Raw genomic sequence first — 23366 nt, 5'->3', positions numbered from 1 at the left:
AGATATAGTGGGCTGAATGGCCTGTTTCTGTGCTGCATGACCCTATGACTATACTCCGCAATCCTCACTGTAAACACACTGATACACACTGCATCCTTCACTTTAACTCTCTCTGATATGCACCACATCCCTCACTGTAACTCTCTCTGATATACCCCACACCCCTCACTGTAACACTCTCTGATATACCCCACGCCCCTCAGTGTGACACTCTCCGATATACCCCACACCCTTCAGTGTGACACTCTCTGATATACTCCACACCCCTCTTTGTAACACTCTCTGATATACCCCATGCCCCTCACTGTAACACTCTGATATATCCCACACCCCTCACTGTAACACTCTCTGATATACCCCACACCCTTCAATGTGTCGCTCTGATATATCCCAAACTGTAATACTCACCATTTGGGCTTTTCCAAAAGCAGATACATATCTCCCGTGCCTGCCCCATCTGCCCACGTTATGCTCCACCTGCCAGATTTTACACACACTCACTCGATTAATCTACGTTTATATTCAAAATCCTTGTCTTCTTCACAACCTGCTTTCCAATCTATCTGTGAATTTAGCAACACACCTTATCCCAATCATTAGGGGCACGCCTCCCTGTGGTACTGATTTCACCATTCTCACTGTGCTCTGGGCAATGATGTTTCTCCTGAGTTGAGTCTTACTCTGATGTACACAGATATCGATGAGTGTGCCTTGAACCGCTCGCTATGCATGCCGAACGGCGCCTGTCAGAACACAGAGGGCTCATTCTCCTGCGTTTGTGACACTGGCTTCATCCTGTCGCTGGACACATACACTTGCGAAGGTAGGTATGGACAATGGTGGCAACTGAATGTGTCAAGGGAGAAAAGGCATTAGTAAGTGTCATGTAAGTGTGACTTATATACATTTCAATGTCATTTATTTTTGAATTAGGGGGCAGCACAGTGGCTCAGTGGTTAGCACTGCAGCCTCACAGTGCCAGGGACCCGGGTTCAATTCCAGCCTCAGGCAACTCTCTCTGTGGAGTTTGCACATTCTCCCCGTGTTTTCATGGGTTTCCTCTCAGTGGTCTGGTTTCCTCCCACAATCCAAAGATGTGCAGGTCCGGTGGATTGGCCATGTTAAATTGCCCATAGTGTTAGGTGCATTATTCAGAGGGAACTGGGTCTGGGTGGGTTACTCTTCGGAGGGTGGTGTGCTCTTGTTGAGCCAAAGGGCCTGTTTCCACACTGTAGGGAATCTAATCTTAACTTTTTGAATTTGGAAGGTCCCTAGGAGTGTTGCTGAACAAACAGACCTTGGAGTGCAGGTTCATAGTTCCTTGAATGTGGAGTTGGAGGTAGATAGGATAGTGAAGAGGGCATTTGGTACACTTTATTGGTCAGCGCATTGAGTATAGGAGTTGGGAGGTCATGTTGCAGCTGTATAGGATATTGGTTAGGCCACTTTTGGAATACTGTGTTCAGTTCTGGTCTCCCTGCAATTGGAAGGATGTTGTGAAACTTGAAAAGGTGCAGAAAAGATTTACAAGGATGTTGCCAGGGTTGGAGGGTTTGAGCTATTGGGAGAGGCTGAATGGGCTGGGGCTGTTTTCCCTGGAGCGTCAGAGGCTGAGGCGTGACCTTACAGAGGTTTATAAAATCATGAGGGGCATGGATAGGGTGAATAGACAAAGTCTTTTCCTTGGGGTGGGGGAGTCCAAAACTAGAGGACATAGGTTTAAGGTGAGAGGGGAAAAATTTAAAAGGATCTGAGGGGCAACATTTTCATGCAGAGGGTGGTGTGTGTATGGAATGAGCTACCAGAGGAAGTGGTGGAGGCTGGTACAATTACAACATTTAAAAGATATCTGGATGGGATTATGAATAGGGAAGGTTTAGAGGAATATGGCCCAAATGCTGGCAAATGGGACTAGATTTATCCAGGATATCTGATCGGCTTGGATGAGTTGCACTGAAGGACCTGTTTCCTTGTTGTACATTTCTATGACTCTATAACTAGTGGTATATGAGTTTTCTCTGTGCCTTAAGGGGTTTAATGATTAACTTGTAAGTATTTTTTGTATCCATGGTGATGTATTTTTAAAACTGTTTGAGATAGATAGTTTTGAAGACTAATGGGAATTTATTTACACAGGGAGATCTATGAGCACAGATCAGAGTGGTGCTGGAAAAGCACAGCAGGTCATGTAGCATCCGAAGAGCAGGAAAATCAATGTTTCGGGCAAAAGCCCTTCATCAGGAATCTATGAGCGTGCTAAGTAAATTTTGCAGTGCATTATAGCTTCAGGTAGAAGACTCTGGATTTTTTGAGGGATTAGGGTAAACATCTCTCAGGAAAACCATTTGAGTTTGGGGCGATTTTGCAGGACAATTGGCTGAAACTGGAGTTGTGAAGCAGTTACTCCTAAGGAAAGGGGGAAGATAGTTCAGAATTGTTACAAAATAGGTCAGTTAGCGGTGTATTTAATTGTGTTTTTTTTAACATCTGGAGTTTCCTGTGTCCACTCGCAGAGCCCGAGAGGCCCGAAGACAAGAAGGAGTGTTACCTCAGCCTCGATGACACGATCTTCTGCGACAGCGTCCTTGCAACCAACATCACAAAGGAGGAGTGCTGCTGCTCCCTAGGGGCAGGTTGGGGCGACCACTGTGAGATCTATCCCTGCCCTGTGCACAGCACAGGTAAGAGATTCAGGGCGTTCTCTCATCTAATTCCAACAAATATCGGGATAAGCAAATGTGAGGCTCTTCCACTCTTTGCATGTGAGGCTCTGGCTGGAGAGAGAGAGAGAGAGAGAGCCGGGGATGGGGTTGGAGGAGTTCATTGGCACTCTATCCCACCTCTTCCATGGGCACTAGGCAAATCTCCTTCCTTTGCAACTCGGTTAATAAGGACGTAAGAAAGAATTGCACTTCTTCTGACTTTTCAGACCATCCCACAGCAGACGCCGAATTTTTGAAGGGCAGCCAGGAACCTTGGCGACCAATTTTACACACAGTCTAGCAACCTGAGTTTGTGCATCATTGCTTATTGACGGAGGAGAGCTACCCTGTTTTTCTTAAAATAGGAACCCTTTGTGCTCATCTGAGGTGCAAACAGATTGTCATGTCCTCTGCACCGCCAACAGTGCAGCCCTCCTTCAGCACCAGCACCTGATGAGTTAGTCTGCGTTTTGTGCTCCGGTTTCTGGGAGTGGGACTTGATCTTAAGAAGCTGGAAGGATATTATTAAGCTGGAGAGGGTTCAGAAGAGACCAGCGCTGAGGGAGGGCTGCACTGTTGGCACTGCCGTCTTTTAGAGGAGATGTCATTCTGAGGCCCTGTTTGCCCCTCAGATGAGCACAATGTGTCTCTATTTTAAGGGAGGAGACTATAACTGGACACAGTACTCCAGAAGAGGCCTCACCAACACTCTGTACAACCACAGCATGATGTCCCAGCACCTATACTCAAACCTGAGCAATGAGGGCAAGCATGCTAAACACCTTCTTAACCCCCCCTGTCTATGTGTGATGCCAACTTCAAAAAGTTATATACAGAACCCTAGGTTCCCTCTGTTCTACAACACTGCCCAAGTTATACAACACTGTACAAGTCCTGTGCCATTTGTTGTACCAAAATGCAATACCTCACATTTATCCAGATTGAACTCCATCTGCCACTTTTCAGTCCGTTGACCCATTTGATCAAGGTCCCTTTGTAATCTTAGAAAACCTTCTTCACTGTCTGCAATGCCACTAATTTTGATGTCGTCCGCAAACTTACTAACCATTCCTTCTATACTCTCATCCAAATCATTTATCTCAGCTCAATCTACACATCTAGACTCCATATCTCTTAATATACTTACCCAACAAAAGTCTATCAATCTTGACATGTTCAATTGATCCCCACCATCTGTTGTGGGGGTGGGATGGGGTAAGTGCCTTCATGGGGCAGTGGTAGGTGTCCGTACCTCTGAGGCAGAAGATCCAAGTTCAAGTCCTACTTGGCTCAGAGGTGTGTCACGGCATGCCTGAGCAGGATGATACAAACTGATGGCCTTTTGTGGACAAGTCTTGTAAATTTCAACCACCCCTTTGAGTGAAAACTGTACTTCCTGATCTCAACCTTAAATGGCTCATTTCTGATTTCCAAGTGCATTATTTTAGTCCTTCAGTAAGATCCCATGGCTGACCTGGTGGTGACCTCAGCTCCATGTGAACCTTACACTTGCGCTGAATTTGATTTATCTCTGGCTTGTGACAATGCTATAGCTTTAAGAGTTTATTTCATCCAGGTTTCTTTTAAGAGAGAGATTGAACAAGAGGTACTGAGCTGGCTAGTTAATCCCACTAGAATAAGGCCACTAGAGGATTTTGTTTAACAATCTGAATGGGTGTGGCCAGCTCTCTCAAATCTAGATTTCTGGGTTTCAGTTTTATCAGAACCATAAGAAGCTATTGGGGTCTCAACAGAGTTGGAAGCTTCAGTGAATGTCTCTTGGCTGCTACTCTCTCTGAATCTACTCATATTTTTCCTCCTGGTTGGAGAACTGCATATGAGAATCTGTATCTGAATTTTCCCATTTTTTGTCAAGGGTGTATTTATATGTTGGCATATTAATATTCTGTTAAGTTTTCCAATACAGTTGTTATTCTAAACTCCTCTTTCTTTGGATGTACTTTTTATTTGTAAATACATTTATTAGCAAATTTTTTTTAACTTTACAAACATATAAATTTATTGAAAAATACAATCGTTAACAAATATCAGTATAATAAAAAGAAAAACACAAATTACAATACTACTATCTCCTAACTATTAACTTACCCTCTAATACAAAACAAACCCTAACACTGTGCAAAGCAACACCAAAAAAAAGCAAAAAAACCCAAAAAAAACACAAAATGCAGAACAGCTACGCTCGGCACTTTGGTTGTACTTTAACTACAGCATTTAAATAAATTATGTTTTGCTTAATGTCGAGTAGTTTGACCAGTTGCAGCACATTTGGAACGTGGCGCTTTTCATCATTTACAGAACAAACTTGGTTATCCGAACATCAATTATCCGAATTTTGGGTTATCAGAACAAGATCTCAAGGTCCCGTAAAAACGATATCTGAACAATCAGTTTTCTGAACAAAATACTTCCCGCCCATCTCGTTCCGATAATCAAGGTTGTTCTGTATGTAAATGATTTAGATGTGAATATTGGAGGTATAGTTAGTAAGTTTATGGATGACACCAAAATTGGAAGTGTAGTGGACAGTGAAGACGGTTACATCAGACTTTGATGAGATGGGCCAATGGGCCAAGGAGCTGCATTTTGGAAAGGCAAATCAGGGCAGGACTTATATGCTTAATGGTAAGATCCTGGGGAGTGTTACTGAACAGAGACCTTGAGGTGCAGGTTCATAACTCCTTGAAAGTGGAGTCGCAGGTAGATATGATAGTGAAGGTGGTGTTTGGTATGCTTTCCTTTGTTGGTCAGCGCATTGAGTACAGGAGTTGGGAGGTCATGTTGCAGCTGTACAGAATATTGGTCAGGCCACTTTTGAAATACTGCGTTCAATTCTGGTCTCCCTGCTATAGGAAGGATGTTGTGAAACTTGAAAGGGTTCAGAAAAGATTTACAAGGATGTTGCCAGGGTTGGAGGGTTTGAGCGACAGGGAGAGGCTGAACAGGCTGAATTTTCCCTGGAGTGTTGGAGGTTGAGGGGTGAACTTATAGAGGATTATAAAATCATGCGGAGCATGGATAAGGTGAATAGCCAAGCTGTTTTCCCCAGGGAGGAGAATCCAAAACTAAAGGGTATAGGTTTACAAAGAGAGGGCAAAATTTAAAAGGGTCTTAAGGGGCTACTTTTTCATGCAAATGTTCCACGCGTGTGTGGAACAAGCTGCCAGAGAAAGTGATAGAGGCTGGTACAATTACAACATTTAAAAGGCATCTGGATGGGTACTTGAATAGGAAGGGTTTCAAGGGATATGGGTCAAATGCTGGCAAATGGGACTAGATTAATTTAGGATATCTGGCCGGCATGGAATAGTTGGACTGAAGGATCTGTTTCTGTGCTGCACGTCTCTATGACTTCACATTTGCCTTCAAAACTAAGAAAAAGGTAGGGTATAGGCTACCTTCTCAGAATACTCTGAGAGGATATAGTCTGGTCCATAACAGACACAGTTCCCTCCGCTTTTGAAAAGCCTCTTTAAAGATTTGTCTATTTCCTGCACTGATGAATATTTGCTCAGGCCCACGTTTTCCAGATTGAAGTTCTGTGAGCCTTGCCTCCCCAGGTTCAGAGAAACTACAGTCTGTGTGCTCTTTAGTAATCTGTCCACCTATTCCCGATTTTCTCTCCTTTCAGCTGAATTTCAGTCTCTCTGTCCAGACGGGGAGGGATTCCTGGTGACCGACGACAATCTGTTTGGAGTGGGGCTTCCATCATACAGAGGTGAGTACAGTCAGCCGCCACTTTGATTCCCTGTAGAGGCTGCCTCAGGCACAGGAAGCCATTCACCTCCTTGTGCCTGTTCTGCCATTCACTTCCATCACACTTATCTTAACTCTACCTTTCAACCTTCTTCCAACAGTTTCAATCTCTAATAGTGTGGCGCGTTGGTCAATTTCTTCATGAGGCTGTTGTGCCGCAGTACACTCAGGTCCAAGTGTGCCTGGACTCAAGTCTCACCTTAACAGGCTGGAATATTCAATTAACCCCCGGCCTGAACAGCTCTGTTTGGGCGGAGAGAGTTCTAGCTTTTTGACAATTTTGTGAATTCCATCCAGAACTGCCTGCATCCTATCTCATGCCAAATCCTGTTCACCCGTCCCTGACCCCACCAGGCTCACTGAGCTACATTGGTTCCCGGCCCCATAAACTCTCAGTTTTAAAAATTCTCCTTCTTGGTTTCAAGTCCCTCTGTAATCTCCCCTTCCCCTCCCACTCCCTGTCTCAGTAACCTCTTTCCTCCTTGCAACTATCCCACATCTCTGAGCCCCGTCCAATTCAGGCCTCTTGTACATTTCCTGATTTTATCCAATCCCTGCAGTGTGGAAGTAGGCCATTCAGCCCATCGAGACCACACCTGCCCTCCAGAGGAGTATCCTATGCAAACTGACACCTTCCTACGCTATCCCTGTAACTCTGCATTTCCCATGGATAATCCGTCTCACCTGCACATCCCTGGACACTCTGTGTCAACTTCCCGTGGCCAATCCACCCAAACCTGCGCATCTTTGGACTGTGGGAGGAAACTAGAGCACTAGGGGGAAACCCATACAGATATAGGGAGAATGTGCAAACTCCACACACAGTCACCTGAGACTGGAATCAAACCCAGATCCATGGCACCATGAGGCAGCAGTGCTAACTACTGAGCCACCATTTCTGGTCTTGTACCATTCCAGTCACACCTTCGGCCACCTAGACTCTCTAGAATTCTCTCCCCAAACCTCTCCTTTGCTCCTTGAAGATACCTCCTCAAAGCTTCTATGGCCAAACGTTCAGTTGTGGGTGGGGCTCTGTCCATTCTGTCCAGCTTTCGCTCCTATGAAGGACAAGGTGCTATTTAAGTGTGACTTGTTGTTGTGCTGTACTCGTATCTTTCTGTCTGTCCATAGCTTTTGGCTTTTCACCCCTACCTTTCTTGGGTTTGAAGTGGAAAACACCGTGATTTCCCACACTGAAGTACACCTACCATGAACTTAGTCCTACACACTTTGTTTTCTTAAATTTCAGCAAACTTAGAGACTGGGCTTCCTATCTTCCTTCAACTATAGCATGTTGAATATGTACATGAATCTACAAATTAAGTGTTAAGCCATTCTGCCCCTTGAGCACACTCTGCCATTTTGTAAGATCAGGGCCAATCTCGACTGAAGAGGATCTCAACTGCATGTTAATCTGGTTCGTGAGTTGAATTCCTGCAATCCCACACTGATTCCATACTGCGCCCACTTCCTGGTCATTACCCATCTCTTCTCAGGCATGGTTCTGATGTGGGCAGGCTGCTTGATTGCAAAGGATTTTACATCCAGTTCCAGTCCTCACTTGACACCCACATTCATGAATACTCATTGGACGAGTAAGGCCACATTTGGAGGACTGCATGCAGTTCTGGGCACCCTACTACAGAAAGGCTGTTATTAAACTAGAAAAAGTGCAGACAAGATTAACTAGAATGCCACCTTGAATGGAAGGTTTGAGTTATAAGGAGAAGTTGGGACTTTTTCCCCTGGAGCGTAGGAAACTGAGGGGGCAACCTTGTAGAGATCATGAGAGGCATAGATTTTCAGGCAAAGGGTGGTACCTGTATGGAATGAACTGCCAGCAGAAGTATTGGAGGCAGGTACAACATGTAAAGGTCATCTGGATGGCTACATGAATAGGAAGGGTTTAGAGGGATATGGACCAAATGCCGCAAATGGGGCTACATTAATTTAGGATATCTAGTTGGAAAGCACAAGTTGTTCCGAAGAGTCTGTTTCCATGCTGTCCACCTCTGACTTTATAAGGTAGATAGCCAAGGTAGAGGAGTCTAAAACTAGAGAGCATGGGTTTAAGGTGAGAAGGGAGAGATACAAAAGGGTCCAAAGGAGCAATTTCTTCACACAGAGGGTGGTGAGTGTCTGGAACAGGCTGCCAGAGGTAGTAGTGGAGGTGAGTACAATTTTGTCATTTAAGAAAAATTTCAACAGGTACAAGGATGGGATAGGTATGAAGAGATATGGACCAAACACAGGCAAATGGGACTAGATTAATTGTGAAAACTGGGCGGCATGAACAAGTTGGGCTGAAGGGCCTGTTTCCATGCTGTAATCTTCTATGACTCTACATAGGAGCAAAAGTAGGCCATTCAGCCCCTCAGGTCTACTCTGCCATTCAATGCGATCATGGTGATCCAATTATTTTCAACTCCACTTTCCTGCCTTTTCCCCATAACCCAGTTCTCAGCCTTGAAAATTCTTAATCATCCCAGACTTGATAGCTCTCTGTGGTTAAGAATTTCACAGATTCACTACCCTCTGACGGAAGAAATTCCTCCTCGTTTCTGCCTAATATGGGTCACCATTATTCTGAGACTATGCCCTCCGACTCTCATCCTGTCCCCATGTACCCTGTCAAGCCCCCTAAAAAATCTTGTACATTCCAGTAACACCTTGCATTCCTCTAAACTCCAATGAGTACAGCCCAAACCCTCCACACCCAGGCTAAGCCTAGTGACCCTCCTGTGGACTGCCCTCCAATGTCAATATATAAGGGATGAGAATTGCTCACAGTCCTTTCTCATAGGGATCAGTATGTAGGGAGGGGGAGGCAGGGTTTTCAATTTGCTTCTTTACCTGGGATTGCTAAACTGGGACCAAAGGGGAAGTTCTGTGTCAGCCCCCTGCTGTTCTGACCCTGTGGCCTATCACTCTTGGTGCATGTTTGCCCTCAGGAACTGTCCCAGAGACACACAGCACAACAACAAAAAAACAAAATAGAAGTATAGCACAGGAACAGGCCCTTCAGCCCTCCAAGCCTGTGTGGATCATCATGCCCTAACTAAACTAAAAAACACGGTGGCTCAGTGGTTAGCATTGCTGCCTCACAGCACCAGGGACCCTGGTTCAATGGGGAGTTTGCACATTCTCCCCGTGAGTGTGTGGGTTTCATCCCACAATCCAAAGATGTGCAGGTTAGGTGAATTGGCTATGGTAAATTGCCCATAGTGTTCAGGGATGTGTAGGTTTGATGCATTAGTCAGAGAAAAATGTAGAGCGGTAGGGGGTGGGTTACTCTTCAGAGGGTTGATGTGGACTTATTGGGCCAAATGGCCTGTTTCCATACTGTAGCGATTCTATTCTATTTTAGCCTTCTGCCCTTATTCGGTGTGTCTGTGTGTATTCCCTCCCTATTCATGTAACCATCCAGATGCCTCTTCACTGTTGCCAATGTGCCTACTTGCCCCACCTCTTCTGGCAGTGTGTTCCAGGCTCCTACCACTTTCTCTGTGAAAAACTTCCCTTACACATCTCGCTTAAACTTTCCCCTTCTCGCCTTGAACCTGTTGCCCCCTTGTAATTAAAACATCTACCCTGTGGAAAAGCATCTGACTATCCACCCCAAACACACCTCTCATAATTTTGTAGACTTCTATCAGGTCTCCTGTCAGCCGCCATCTTTCCAGTGAAAACAAATCTAGTCTTTTTAACCTTTCAGCCCATTGAGTCTGCACTGACTTCTCTACGCCAATCCCATTTTCCAACACTTCATTATGACATCTTGTGTACTCTATCGGGACGGGCTTAAGAGAGCAAGAGCTTAATCATGTTCCAATTGCTTCCAACTCCAGACATTGACGAGTGCACGCTGTTCGGCCAGGAGATCTGCAAGGAAGGATTCTGCATGAATACCCAGCCTGGCTTTGAGTGCTACTGCAAGCAAGGCTTCTACTACGATGGGGCCCTGTTTCAGTGTTTGGGTGAGGAAGAATTCTGAAATCCCACAGTAATCACTTCTTGCCATGGCACCCTGTTTTCATTAACTGTTTTTAAATTCACTTACGGAATGTTGGCATCACTGGATAGGCAAATTTATTGCCCAGCCCTAACTGTCCATTAAGGGTCACAGTGGGTCTGCAGTCACATGTGGGCCTGACCAGGTAAAGACAGTGGAATTCCTTTTTCTTTCCCCCAACAATCGACACCAGTTGCACGGTCATCACGAGACGCTTAATTCCCGATCTATTATTGAATTCAAATTCCACCATTTTCCACAGTTAGATTCGAAAGTGACCCGGAACATTACATGAGTCACTGGATTAAACCATTAGTCCATCATCGTGTAAACAAGTGGGAGTGGAAGACTCTGTACAGGTTAGACAATGGGGAGTAGCACAGGCAGTATTCCCAAATATGTGTGCTCCTTTCGAAGGAAGCAAGGGTTTCTTTACATTGACTAATGTCCTAAGAATGAGACAAATAGACCACTGAGCACTTTACATCTGAATGAGAGAGAGATCCAGGAATTCAGTCTTCATGAATGAATTTCTTTTCCAAAACATCTCAAAAACGTCAATGACTTGGAAGTGCAATCAACCAATTAACATGTCCAGAGTAAATGACTAGTCATGTGGTTTCCATTTCTGGCCTGGTTCCGGTTGATGAAGCTAGGCACTAAACTGCCCACTCAGCGAGTGAGTCATGCCCAGACTGTTGGATTGGAATTGTTCTTGCCTGTCTGAACGGTTTTCATGTGCCCCCTCAGATGTGGATGAGTGCCAAGACGTTCAGAGCTGCCCCAGCGGAAGATGCATCAACACCAAGGGGTCCTTCACCTGCCACTGCCCTCCACCAATGACCTTTGACAAGGTGAAGAGGCGTTGCGTGCAGCCAGTGGTCCTTATCGGTAGGTGCTGACTGCAGCCACCCAACAGTAAGGTTGCCAACTCAGGGTCTGATGCTCTCCTAGAACTTTCATTAGATGACCCCCAACTCTTGTTTTGACCTTTGCTCATACAGAGGGCATAACATTTTTTTTTTATTTTTTAGAGACATGGGCATTGCTGGCTGGGCTAGCATGTATCACCCATCCCTAGTCACACTTGAGCAGGTGATGGTGAGCTGCCTTCTTGAACTGCTGCATCCATCCCATGTGCTGTAGGTAGACCCACAACATTGCAGGGTTGTTTCCTGTGCCTAGGTCATTGCCAGGTGGTCCGTCTGGTTTCACTTCTTTTTAGGCTACGTGGTGATTGTTACAACAGAGTGTCTTCACCTCAGGCTATTTCAGAGGGCAGTTAAAAGTCGACCATATTGCTTTGGGTCAGGAGTCACATGTAGGCCAGACCAGGCGAAGGATAACATTTTTCTTTCCAAAGAGGACATGAATCGTAGAATCCCTGTGGAGACAGGCCATTTGGCCCATCAAGTCTGCACTGACCGTCCCAGACTCACCCCCTCTCCCCAAAACTCTGCATTTCCCCATGTCTAATCCACATGTCCAGGCTATGGGCAATTTAGCACAGCCAATCCACCCTAACCTGCACATGCCTGGGCACTATAGAGCAATTTAGCACAGCCAACCCACCCGAACCTGCACATCATTGGACTAAGCGAGGAAACCCCACACAGACACAGGGAAGATGTGCAAATTCCACACAGTCACCCAAGGCTGGAATCAAACCTGGGTCCCTGGTGCTGTGATGCAGCAGTGCTTCAGATAGGTTTTTCTGTGACAATTCATAATGATTTCATGCTCCGCTTCAGACTCTTAATTCCAGATTTGTATTGAATTCAAATTCCACCATCTGCCATGGTGGGATTTGAAGCCCGGTTCTCCCAGAACATTAGGCAGGTGCCCCGATTAATACTCTAGAAATAATGCTGCTAAGTTATCACAATCCACTTTACAGGTTGTAGCTGAATTGGAGTAGTTAGAGGGCAAAGAGATCACATTTGTCAACTCCACTTAAAGTTAAAAAATCACACAACACCAGGTTATACTCCAACAGGTTTATTTGAAAGTACAAGCTTTTAGAGTGCTGCTGCTTTGTCATGTAGTTAGCTGACAAAGGAGCGGCGCTCCAAAAGTTTGTACATTCACATAAACCTGTTGGACTATAACCTGGTGTTGTGTGATTTTTAACTTTGTCCACTCCTCGTGCAACACCGACACCTCCATATCAACTCTAGTTAAAACATCGTGTGGGCGGCACGGTGGCACAGTGGTTAGCACTGCTGCCTCACAGCGCCAGAGACCCGGGTTCAATTCCCGCCTCAGGCGACTGACTGTGTGGAGTTTGCACGTTCTCCCTGTGTCTGCGTGGGTTTCCTCCGGGTGTTCCGGTTTCCTCCCACAGTCCAAAGATGTGCAGGGTCAGGTGAATTGGCTATGCTAAATTGCCTGTAGTGTTAGGTAAGGGGTAAATGTAGGGGTATGGGTGGGTTTCGCTTTGGCGGGGCGGTGTGGACTTGTTGGGCCGAAGGGCCTGTTTCCACACTGTAATGTAATCTAATCCCGTTGCCAGTTATCCCAATCCCACATTCATCCAATGTATCAATTACCAGATGTTCTTTCAATGAGGAAAACAAGATGATAATTGTACAATTGAATGATTTTTGACTGTCAAATCATTAATTCCTTTTCTGCAACAGCATCTTGCCTCCATCCCTCCCATATTCAATATTTCTCAGGAATCACATGCTTATTCTCCTGTGTTTGCATTCTAGGTGTCAGCTGGGAGGGAGAGGAGGGCCCTCATGCAGTAAAGACAGAGCGGGAGAATGGGGGGGGGGGGGGGGAGAAGGAGTTTGAATAGAAAAACATTAACAGATCTCTCTTCTTTCGTTTTGCCTCATGCGCTTACAGACCGGGCAGACACGGACCGCGACCTCTGCTGGAAGCATATCAGCAAGGATTACACATGTAGTCAACCTCTGTACCAGACCACTTTCTCGGAGTGTTGCTGCCAGCACGGGCAGGCCTGGGGAATGGACTGTCGCATGTGCCCCATGAGAATGTCAGGTGAGAAGGGGTCACACCGCATTTCCTGTTGATGGGAGCAGACCCTCACCTACACCTCGCTCAAGGGTCATTTCAGGAATGGTGGGATAGGGTTCCGTGTCTGCGATACCTCCTAGATTGACATGCACACCGTGGTAAAACAGTCAAAACAGCACCCTGGGTCTGCAAACCCCCACCGCCATAGAGATAGCGATGGGACTGGCCTCTCCCTCGCCCCGATAACGACGGGACTGGCCTCTCCCTCTTCCCATCTCTCACCCAGACTGCGATGGAACTGGCTCTTCCTCTGCCCATCTATCACACCAACATTTATGGGAGTGGACTTTTCCTGTGTCAATCCCTCGCACAGATAGTGATGAGACTGGCCTCTTCCTCTGCAAAATCCCTCACGGTGTTAGGACTGGGCTCTTCCTTTGCAAATCTCTTCCTGAGGCAATGATTGGATGGGGCTCTCTGACAGTACATCCTCTATATGCTGCGATGGAATGCAGGTCTCTGCCAGTGTTTCATTCACTCAACAATGAGACAGGGGGTTTGTATCTGTTCTCCCCTATCCACACTTGCACACTTATGGGATGGGCCACAGTATGGGATTCTTCACGCCACCCTATCAGATAGATATCTAACAGGGGGTCGGCTTTCCCTCACAGCATGATGCGGAGGAGCGGTGTTGGACCAGGGTGGACAAAGTTAAAAATCACACAACACCAGGTTTTAGTCTGACAGGTTTATTTGGAAGCACTAGCTTTCAGAGCCCTGCTCCTTCATCAGGTGGTTGTGGAGCATAAGACCATAAGTCACAGAATTTATAGCAAAAGATTACAGTGTCATGCAGCTAAAATGATATATTGAAAGTATTTCATTTTTTAGAATGAGTTGCAGGTTTCAGTTCATTAATATGTAAATCCCAGAACTTCTTTTAAGTCACCTTCTCAAGATAACTTAAGGTTTTATAACAAAAGATGACACCTCACCTCAAACAATGCATTAAAACTGTGAGGTCAGAGTCTGTCTGTATCCCAGTCTTGAGTCAGACTGGTTCTATTTTCAAAGTGGAATTTACAAAATATTTCATGGATTGACTGCCTGCAGATTGTGCATTTTTGAGCAAAATAGAATGTATCTGCAAAATTAATTCTGCCAATGTTAATTCATCCGAGAGAGAGTGTGACTGAATGTGTGTTTGCGCATATGAGTGCACTTGAGACAGTGTGTGTTTGTGTGTGTGAAAGCTTGGTAAAGTGTGTGTGTGTGGGTGGGAGTGTGGGGGGTTGTGTCTGAGAGAGCGCATTTGTATGAAAGAGGGTCTGCATGAGTATGTTAGAGTGTGTGTGCACGAGAGAGTGTATCACGTAGTGGGGTCACCTGTTGTATGACATAAACCTAAGGTTCCAGTTGAGTCTATCCTCATAGGTACCAAATTTGACTATCAGCCTTTGCTCGGCCACTTTGCATTGTCAAGCGGAGGCTGGTCGCTAAGTTTGGTATCCATGATGGCCTCAACCAAGACCTTTTGCTCATGCCACACTACAAGTGACCCCACTACACTATACATGCTCTCTCACACTCACATATACTCACACACTCACGCAGATCCTCTCTTATACACACACACACACAAAACCACCCTCCCCCCCCACACATACATACCCACCCACCCTCTCACAGGCTTATACTCCATCACACACACAGACACACTTTACCAAGCTTTCACAAATGCAAACACGCTCTCTCACATGCACACACACTCTCTCTCATGCACATGCAAACACAAGTCTATGAGGTGAATTTGTATTTGCAGAATTATATTTGCAGATACATTTGATTTTGCTCAAAAAATGCACAACTTTCAGGCAGTCAATACATGAAATATTTTGTAAATTCCACTTTGGAAGTAGAGCCAGTCTGACTCAAGACGGGGATACAGACACTCTAACCTCACACCTTTAATGCGTTGTTTGAGCGGAGATGTCATCTTTTGTTATAAAACCTTAAGTTATCTTGAGAAGGTGACTTAAAAGAAGTTCTGGGATTTACATATTAATGAACTGAAACCTGCAACCCATTCTAAAAAATGAAAGACTTTCAATATGTCATTTCAGTTGCATGACATTGTAATCCTTTGCTATAAATTCTGCGTCTTATGCTCCACAACCACCTGATGAAGGAGCAAGGCTCTGAAAGCTAGTGCTTCCAAATAAACCTGTGACGACCAATCACAGGCTTGGTTTTTGGGAACTGTCCCCACTACACATTCAGGCCCTGAACTAATCAGCCACCTCCTGCCAACACACAATGGGGAAGGTTTTCAGTGGTTATTCAAGGGAGGTGTTCACTCCATTAACACCAGCTTTTGTCCTTTGCAGCCAGCTTCTCTCACCTGTGCAACATAACACGATGGGTTCCGAATGTGCGGCCAGGCCGAGGGGTGGATCCGAGACAGAATGAACAGATGGACGTTTCACAGAGTAGCGATGGTGAGTCTCTGCCCCTCGACAATCGCATTAAACAACTTGCATTTAACTAGCGCCATCAATTTAGCAAAACCTCTTAAAGTGCCTCACTGGACTTGATCAAACAGAACTTGAATCCGAGCTAAGTGTAGGGATGAAAACTGCTGATCAAAAGTTTAGTCAAAGAGTTGGTTTTAAGAAGGATCACAGAACGAGGGGAAAGAGAAGCAGAGAGGTTTAGGGAGGGCATTCTAAAGGACGAGTACCCAGGCAATTGAAGGCATGGCCAGTAATAATGCAGTGAAAGTTAGGAAAGCTCAAGTAGCCAGAATCAAAGGAGTGCAGAGATCTCAGGAAGTTGAAAGGCTGGAGTAAGTTATACACTAAACTTATTATAGACCTGGCTGACTATGCATTGCAACCCTTCAGTCATTCCATTTGTCCCATAATTAAATAATCCAATTTCAGTGAACCTTGTAGAGCATCCAACAAATTAGCTCTACCAGTGTACCAACACCCCAACACTCTCATGGGGTCAAAGTGATTTCAATATCTCATTGACTCCATGTGCAACTGAGCTCTTTAAAGTGGACAGGCCCAAGCTCACGTGACCAGTCCTGGAGAAAGGTGCTGGGTGGCAGAGAAGCAGGCTGGATGATGCTTCAGGAACTTACTGGGTGAACATCAATTTGTGTCCAGAACATGACCAAAGTCACCCAGAAACTTAAAACAGCATTCAGTCCTGGTACCTTAATTTTCCAGTGGCCTTCCGTCTGAGCGCAATTCCATTTGGATAGAATTTCACATTGGGGAACCTGAGGCACACTCAGGGACTTGAGCTACCTTGGGAAGTTCCTTTATGTCCTTCCAGTCAGCACAAAGGGGTTTCCTGTAATATTCCAATATGTGGACATCCAAGGTCCAGATATGGCAGCAACTTTCAAAACTGGAGGCTCATATGCTAACACGCCGATCAACATGCAAAAACCCTTGGAGTGACTGTATGGCTGCACAGCTTTGACAGAACACTGCTTTCCTGAATGGGCTGTTGCTGTATGCCTTTGCCTTCATTTGCCATTGGGTCACTTTTGGAGTTCCACCTCCACAGTTGGCAAAGGCGCATAGTGGGGTGTTCTCTATTCAGCAGTCCTCACCCTTAGCATTAAGGATCCGGGATGGAGAGTGATGCATGCTGATAACTTCCTTCCCAAGGAAAACTTCCATTGTAACGTCCAAAAACATCCTCCCCAACCCCACGACTCCCAGTAACAAAAACAGAAGTTGCTGGAAAAGTTCAAAGATGCTGCTAGAACTGCTGAAGAGAAATCAAAGTTAACATTTTGGGTTGAGTGACCCTTCCTCAGAACTAACGGTAGTTAGGAAAATGTGATTCCCAGTAATTATCTGTGGCACTAAAGTACATTCAGCCACAACCATGGCTGTGTGGGGTTTCTCTGATTTATTTTCCTCTACAGATAACAGTTCTGATGATGACTCCGAGGAATGTTCCTGCAGGCATGGAAGATGTGTCCGGGGACGAAACAGGTGTGAATGCTACAAAGGCTTCCAGCTGGACAGCAGTGGGAAATGCAGAGGTCTGTATAACACGGATGCATAACAATACTTGTAAAAATGGTGATCGTTTCCTGTTTTATCTAAGTTTACACGGGATATAGCATGCTTTTCAGACTCAAGCATCAAGTGAAACTATTAAAATACCTGAATGCATAATACACCACTCTATTAAACTAACCCACTACGGGGGGTAGCAATGTGAGATAAAAAATAAAGCTCCTGCTAAATATTAGGATTGGGAGAAGTAGGTCACTTGGCCCTTGGAGGTTGATGGGTTATTCAATAAGATCATGGCTGATTTGATTTCATATTTATGCCCACCCTTTTATCAATAATCTATCTACCTGTCTTAAAAATATTCATAGATTCTGCTTACATGCCCTTTTAAGGAGGAAAGTTCCGAAGATTCACGATCTTCAGAAAAAACAATTCTCCTCATCCATCTCTACTTTAAAATGGGGTTGGTGTTTAGGAATCATGGGAGAACTCGGGCAACCCACAAGGTGAAACATCCTCTCCACATCCACTTTATCAGAACCCTTCAGCATCTTGCATGCTTCAATCAAATCACCTCCTCCTCTTCTAAATTCAAGGATACGAGCCTAGTCTGTCTAACTTTTCCACGTAAGACAACCTACCCATTCCAGATACTAAATAAATAAAAACCGAAAGAATGGCAGATACTGTAAATTGGAAACAAAAGCAGAAGTTGATGGAAATACTCAGCATGTCTGGCAGCATCCATGAAGAGAAATTAGAGTTAATGTTTCGGGTCCAGTTCTGACGACCCTAAATGTTAACGTATTTCTCTGCACAGATGTTGCCAGACTTACTAAGCTTTTCCAGCAACTCCTGTTTTCATTCCAGATACTAGTCTACTAAACCTCTGAATTGCTTCCAGTACATTTGCATTCTTTCTTAAATAAGGAGACCAATACTATGTCATAATACTCAAGAATACCCCAGTTTCTCCTCCCAATAGACAATAATATTGTTAGGTTATCTATTACTCTGTGTTCCTGCAAACTTTAATCCACTAGACTAATAACTGGATTGAGCAGGTTATCTTGTGAGACAAGGTTAGACAAACTTATAACTATTTCAAGTTTAGGAGAGCAAAATTGCTGTGGAAAGAGATGGTAGGAGAGTGTAGAATCAGAGGGCCACCCATTTAAAGACAGAGATAAGAATCTTTAGAACTCTCTCTTCCTCAAGATGCAGAATCTTTGAATATTTTAAAAGCAGAGGTATACAGACACTTGATAATCAAGAGATGAAAGGTTGGATGTTGTAGGAATGTGAAATTGAGATTAAAATCAGATTAACCTTGACACTACTAAATGACCTGAAGAGGCGAGTGGCCTACTCCTGTTCCGAATGCTTATGTTTGAGTGCATCACAATAATGTTTAATAATTGCCAATTCCAGATGAGAGTGCCCCGAAGAATGATTAGATTAACACAGCCTGGGACACCATTTCACATCGAATCCTTCAAGGCAGTAGAGGGGTCTTTCTGAGATGAAACCCCCACACCACCACCACTCCCACATGTCCTAGTTGTTCAAATTCTGATCAGAGTACAAACAGGTTTTCCCATCCAGCATTGCTAATATTTTATGGGATTTAAAACCACATTGTTCTACCCATCACTAAATCACCCCGGTAACCATTCAATCGTGTAAAAAAAGCAGTTCTGGATATGGAAAACGACACTGGAATACTCAATAACTGACTGTCTACTAGGACTTGGTAAAAGTAAGGCTTCCTACTCCACCAATCCTACACTAAACAGGGTATACAGGACCACTGGCCTCCGGTTTTAAAAGATTATCAGCTGGAGGGAATTTATTTAGTGTTTGTACAGTACCATTGACAGAGTGTAGTCCTTGACACTTAGTCACTGACTTAATTGCTCTTTGACTGCCAGATATCAATGAATGTCGTGAGTTACATCGCAAGCGGTTCCTCTGCAAGAATGCACGTTGCATAAATACCATTGGATCGTACCGGTGTACCTGCTATCAGGGCTTTGTGCCTACGAGGCGCCACAACATCTGCATACGCCGGAAGATGAGTTAGGCCGCAGGGCGGGCAACGCATCAACAAAAGATTATCCTCGTCGTCCATATTTTGGCCTGCCAATCCTCAAAAGGAAATACTTATCAAATATTAACATTGAAAATACCTGTTTTAATTTTTGGAAACACCATTTAATATTTTGAAAAAAAATGGGAAAGACACCTAATTTTACTGTTATCCCATTTCATACCCACAGTTCGTGGAGTTTATTTGTCCAATTTGTCTTTTATATTGATTGTGTTTTCTAAAAGAAAAGTGGGATTTGACACACTCAATATGGCGGCTACTTAGAAAACATGGACACTATTGTTTATAGGATAAACCAAAGAACTGCAGGACACTCAATGTGGTGACATGTATCTTTATCTCGAGGAGATTTAAATATGCAGGCACTCGTCAACCAGAAAGAGATTCAAGACTGGCAACTTCAGTATGTGGCAGCAGATGTACTTACATCAACTGCCATATTGAGTGTACCAACAGCTATTGAAATGGTAGAGCTGGAGTGGGATCTGCCTGGAAGCCACCACTTCAGACTGAACTGTGATGTAGATAATTAATAAAAAGAAATGAACTTACCAGCCAACCAGTTGATGTGCAGCAAGAAGGCACTTCCTCAACAAAGTTTGGCGCGCAAAGTAGAAATTAATTTAGGTTTAGTAGATGTCAGAGGTCTGGACATAGTAGAAGGGAAAAACAGTTTGCATTGGAGGTAGGATCAAGAACATGAGGGTACATATTTAATGTGACAGGCAAAAGAAATAATGGTGACGAGAAAAAAAACTTTACGTGCAATTAGGATCTGGAATACACAGAGTGGTGAAGGTTCAATTAAAGCCTTCAGGAGAGAACTGAATAATTATTTGGAAAGGAAAGAATTGCAGGGCTATAGGAAGTGGCACTAGGTGAACTGAATCCTTTAGAAAGCTATCAGACATGATGTGTCCGAGAACAATTGAGAGAATTGGCAAAATGGCGAGTCACCTCAATCAAGGCCAAGTTTTTTTATTTCATTTGGCATTCAGCCTCCCAAGTATATTGGGATTCACACAAAATTAACCCCAAAACCTAGTATCAATTTAAGATTTCATCTGCCAAGTTTAATTGTTCCCTACAGTGCCAGTGCATGGTCTAAAGCACAGTTAAGAGGAACACAAAGTAGGATATGGCAAAGAATACGGAATTGTAACATCACACAGGGAGGCACTGCGTGCACACGCATGCATGCTCCATTAAGTCTACCCCAAAGTTCTCTGGACAGTTGCCAGCACAGTTTGACAAAGATAAGGCACAACAGTAAAATAAACAACAGTTTCAAGGGGATCCATAGATCAAGAAGGTAATTAAAAAGGTGCAAAGGAGAGAGAAATACTGGAGGCAAGAAAAGTTATTCACTCATCTCTTGTTAATACCCTGCCTAAAAAAGACATTAAAGTAAACTCAGTGAGAGAGCTCCCTTTCTTAAAATACTTTGACACATCTATTGCATTGGAAAGGATGGATTTGAAATTCCTACCGTCCTTTTAGATGCATCTTTCCCTAAAAAGAGAAAAGCTTTCCTACCGTCCTTGTAATTTTTAGATCTGCAGATGCTATAACCCCGCTATTATCAAACTCACCTAAATAACTCCGGGTTTCCTCCCACAATCTAAAAATGTGCAGGTTAAGTGAATTGGCCATGCAAAATTGCCCATAGTATTAGGTGAGGGGGTAAATGTAGGGGAACGGGCCTGGGTGGGTTGCGCTTCGGTGTGGACTTGTTGGGCCGAAGAGCCTGTTTCCACACTATAAGTAATCTAAACTAATTGAAAGAATGCCAATGATTATGAACCATGTTGGTCAAAGTCAGAATAAATCCAAGCCATCCCCATTCCCTTTTCCCATACTGATATGGATCGACCTTTCCACTTACTCCTACTGTACACAATTCCAATGTACCAAGTCACTTCTGTTTTAAGAACAAATTACTACAGACACTTGAATCCATACTGAAAACAATTAAATGTTGGAGATCAAAGTAGGTCAGGCAGCATCCATGGAAAGAAAGCAAGTTAATGTCGAGTCTAGATAACTCATCAGAATTAACAGTGCAAGTACAGTCTACAGGAAGTTTCTCTGCTCCCAGATTAGTCTATGACAACTGGATTCCACATGCTGTGAACATCCTTATCTGAACACCAGCTGAGAATTACAGCAGTTCTTGATGCAGAATTAATCTGCACCATGCCCTCTCCGTGGTGCTGAATGTCACTGCACCAAGGGAATATCACTTCCTTTCTTTGACCTCCCATTATGAAGTTGCTGACAGCTTTAAAGGTGCATGCCTCACCCAAGTCAATTCTTCACGTGATTTGCTGTGCATCTTTGCAGGCTATTCAATGGTGAGGACACCACAGCCACATCTATTCTCAAGTGATATCTGCACATATTAAGCAGGAGTCACTGACTGAGACAGGAAACAGGAATATTAGGTGATTGCCCTATCCCTAGCCTGGAACATTGGAAGAGTGAGGGAATATATAGCAAAAGAGACTGTGCACTTCAAGAGAGGTAATTCAACTGAAATAAGAACTGAGAGCAGCCTTCGTGTCAAATATTTATTTTCATAGATGTCTTATTTTTTAAAGCTTCAACAGATTTGAAATAAACTTTTTATTCTACACAATCTCCATGGTTTAGTGCTTAGGACTCCAGTTCAGAGTCGGTCCGGTTTTTAAAAAGTGCTGTACAATTGCAAGCAGTATCCACAGTTGAGCTTTGCCATGTAACTCAAATTCATAAAGCACCATTTGGATACAGGCTCCAACTAGTATTTTTAATTACTCTGTAGTTCATGCCACACACAGATTTGAGTCTTAGTGCAGAGTAGGTCACCAAAAGAAAAGATAAGAGAAAGTGCTAAGATATTCTCTTGGTTTCACCACTCATGAATTTTATGAGCAATCTGGAAAGGAGGCATGGGATGTTGGGGGGGTGGGTCTTCTGTTTAACCAGCCTCTGCAAAGCTGGTTGTTTTGCCAAACTTTGTTCCCTCTAGAAGCACAAGTGGGAATCTGATTTGCTCATGGTCTTTAAACTTTGGCAATCATTTTGCCAAGCTCCATAACGAAGTTGCACTGAGTTTCCTTAGTGCCAGTCTTCCACGTATACCCCAGGTAGAAGGCTGCTAATCAAAAAGTACTTTTTCGTTTTATATAATCTGTTTTTGCAGGTATAAGCTTTTCCTCGATGGTAGAGGGTCCCTGTCAAAGGTCATGCCTTGTGGATAGAATATTTCCCTTTCTGAAGCTGGCTGACGTACAATTTGGTTTTGCTGCCATCTAACCTGCGGAGCCAGACCTCTCCTGTGCTGACAGCCGTAATTGTTGCACTAATGGAGAAAAGAATTACATTTGTCATTAAGATTCAACAAAGATGATCAGGTCAGTTAACAGGCTTTAGGATTGATTGCAATACACAAAATATAGCATAAGTGATGGAGGGTTGTTTTTCAGACTGGAGGCCTGTGAACAGTTGAGTGCCACTAGGATCGGTGCTGGGACCTCTACTTTTTGTCATTTATATAAATGATTTGGATGCGAGTATAAGAGGTACAGTTAGTAAGTTTGCAGATGACACCAAAATTGGAGGTGTAGTGGACAGCGAAGAGGGTTACCTCAGATTACAACAGGATCTGGACCAGATGGGCCAATGGGCTGAGAAGTGGCAGATGGAGTTTAATTCAGATAAATGCGACGTACTGCATTTTGGGAAAGCAA

At 44.1% G+C, this 23366-nt stretch overlaps 2 protein-coding genes across 4 annotated transcripts in view; one reads left to right on the top strand and one right to left on the bottom strand.

The window, feature by feature from the left end:
- The window catches only part of ltbp3 (latent transforming growth factor beta binding protein 3), a 172437-nt gene extending 152454 nt beyond the window's left edge, over positions 1-19983 (top strand). For all 3 annotated transcript variants that reach the window (XM_043682671.1, XM_043682669.1, XM_043682670.1), the window contains exons 19-27: positions 695-823; positions 2514-2681; positions 6355-6441; positions 10328-10456; positions 11242-11382; positions 13345-13500; positions 15867-15977; positions 17429-17548; positions 19457-19983. In XM_043682671.1, the coding sequence (XP_043538606.1) occupies positions 695-823; positions 2514-2681; positions 6355-6441; positions 10328-10456; positions 11242-11382; positions 13345-13500; positions 15867-15977; positions 17429-17548; positions 19457-19608 (1193 nt within the window). In that variant the 3' untranslated portion in view covers positions 19609-19983. The remainder of the gene's footprint in view (positions 1-694; positions 824-2513; positions 2682-6354; positions 6442-10327; positions 10457-11241; positions 11383-13344; positions 13501-15866; positions 15978-17428; positions 17549-19456) is intronic.
- A 2208-nt stretch (positions 19984-22191) lies between these two features.
- Positions 22192-23366, bottom strand: part of LOC122543848 (breast cancer metastasis-suppressor 1 homolog) — a 20348-nt gene continuing 19173 nt past the window's right edge. Inside the window, exon 12 of the mRNA XM_043682675.1 lies at positions 22192-22978. Coding sequence (XP_043538610.1) covers positions 22861-22978 — 118 coding nt within the window. The 3' untranslated portion in view covers positions 22192-22860. The remainder of the gene's footprint in view (positions 22979-23366) is intronic.

This window comes from Chiloscyllium plagiosum, chromosome 45 (assembly GCF_004010195.1).
Source record: "Chiloscyllium plagiosum isolate BGI_BamShark_2017 chromosome 45, ASM401019v2, whole genome shotgun sequence".
NCBI lineage: Eukaryota > Metazoa > Chordata > Chondrichthyes > Orectolobiformes > Hemiscylliidae > Chiloscyllium > Chiloscyllium plagiosum.
Note: the sequence above shows the minus strand (reverse complement) of the source record. Positions and strands in the feature narration are given on the sequence as shown.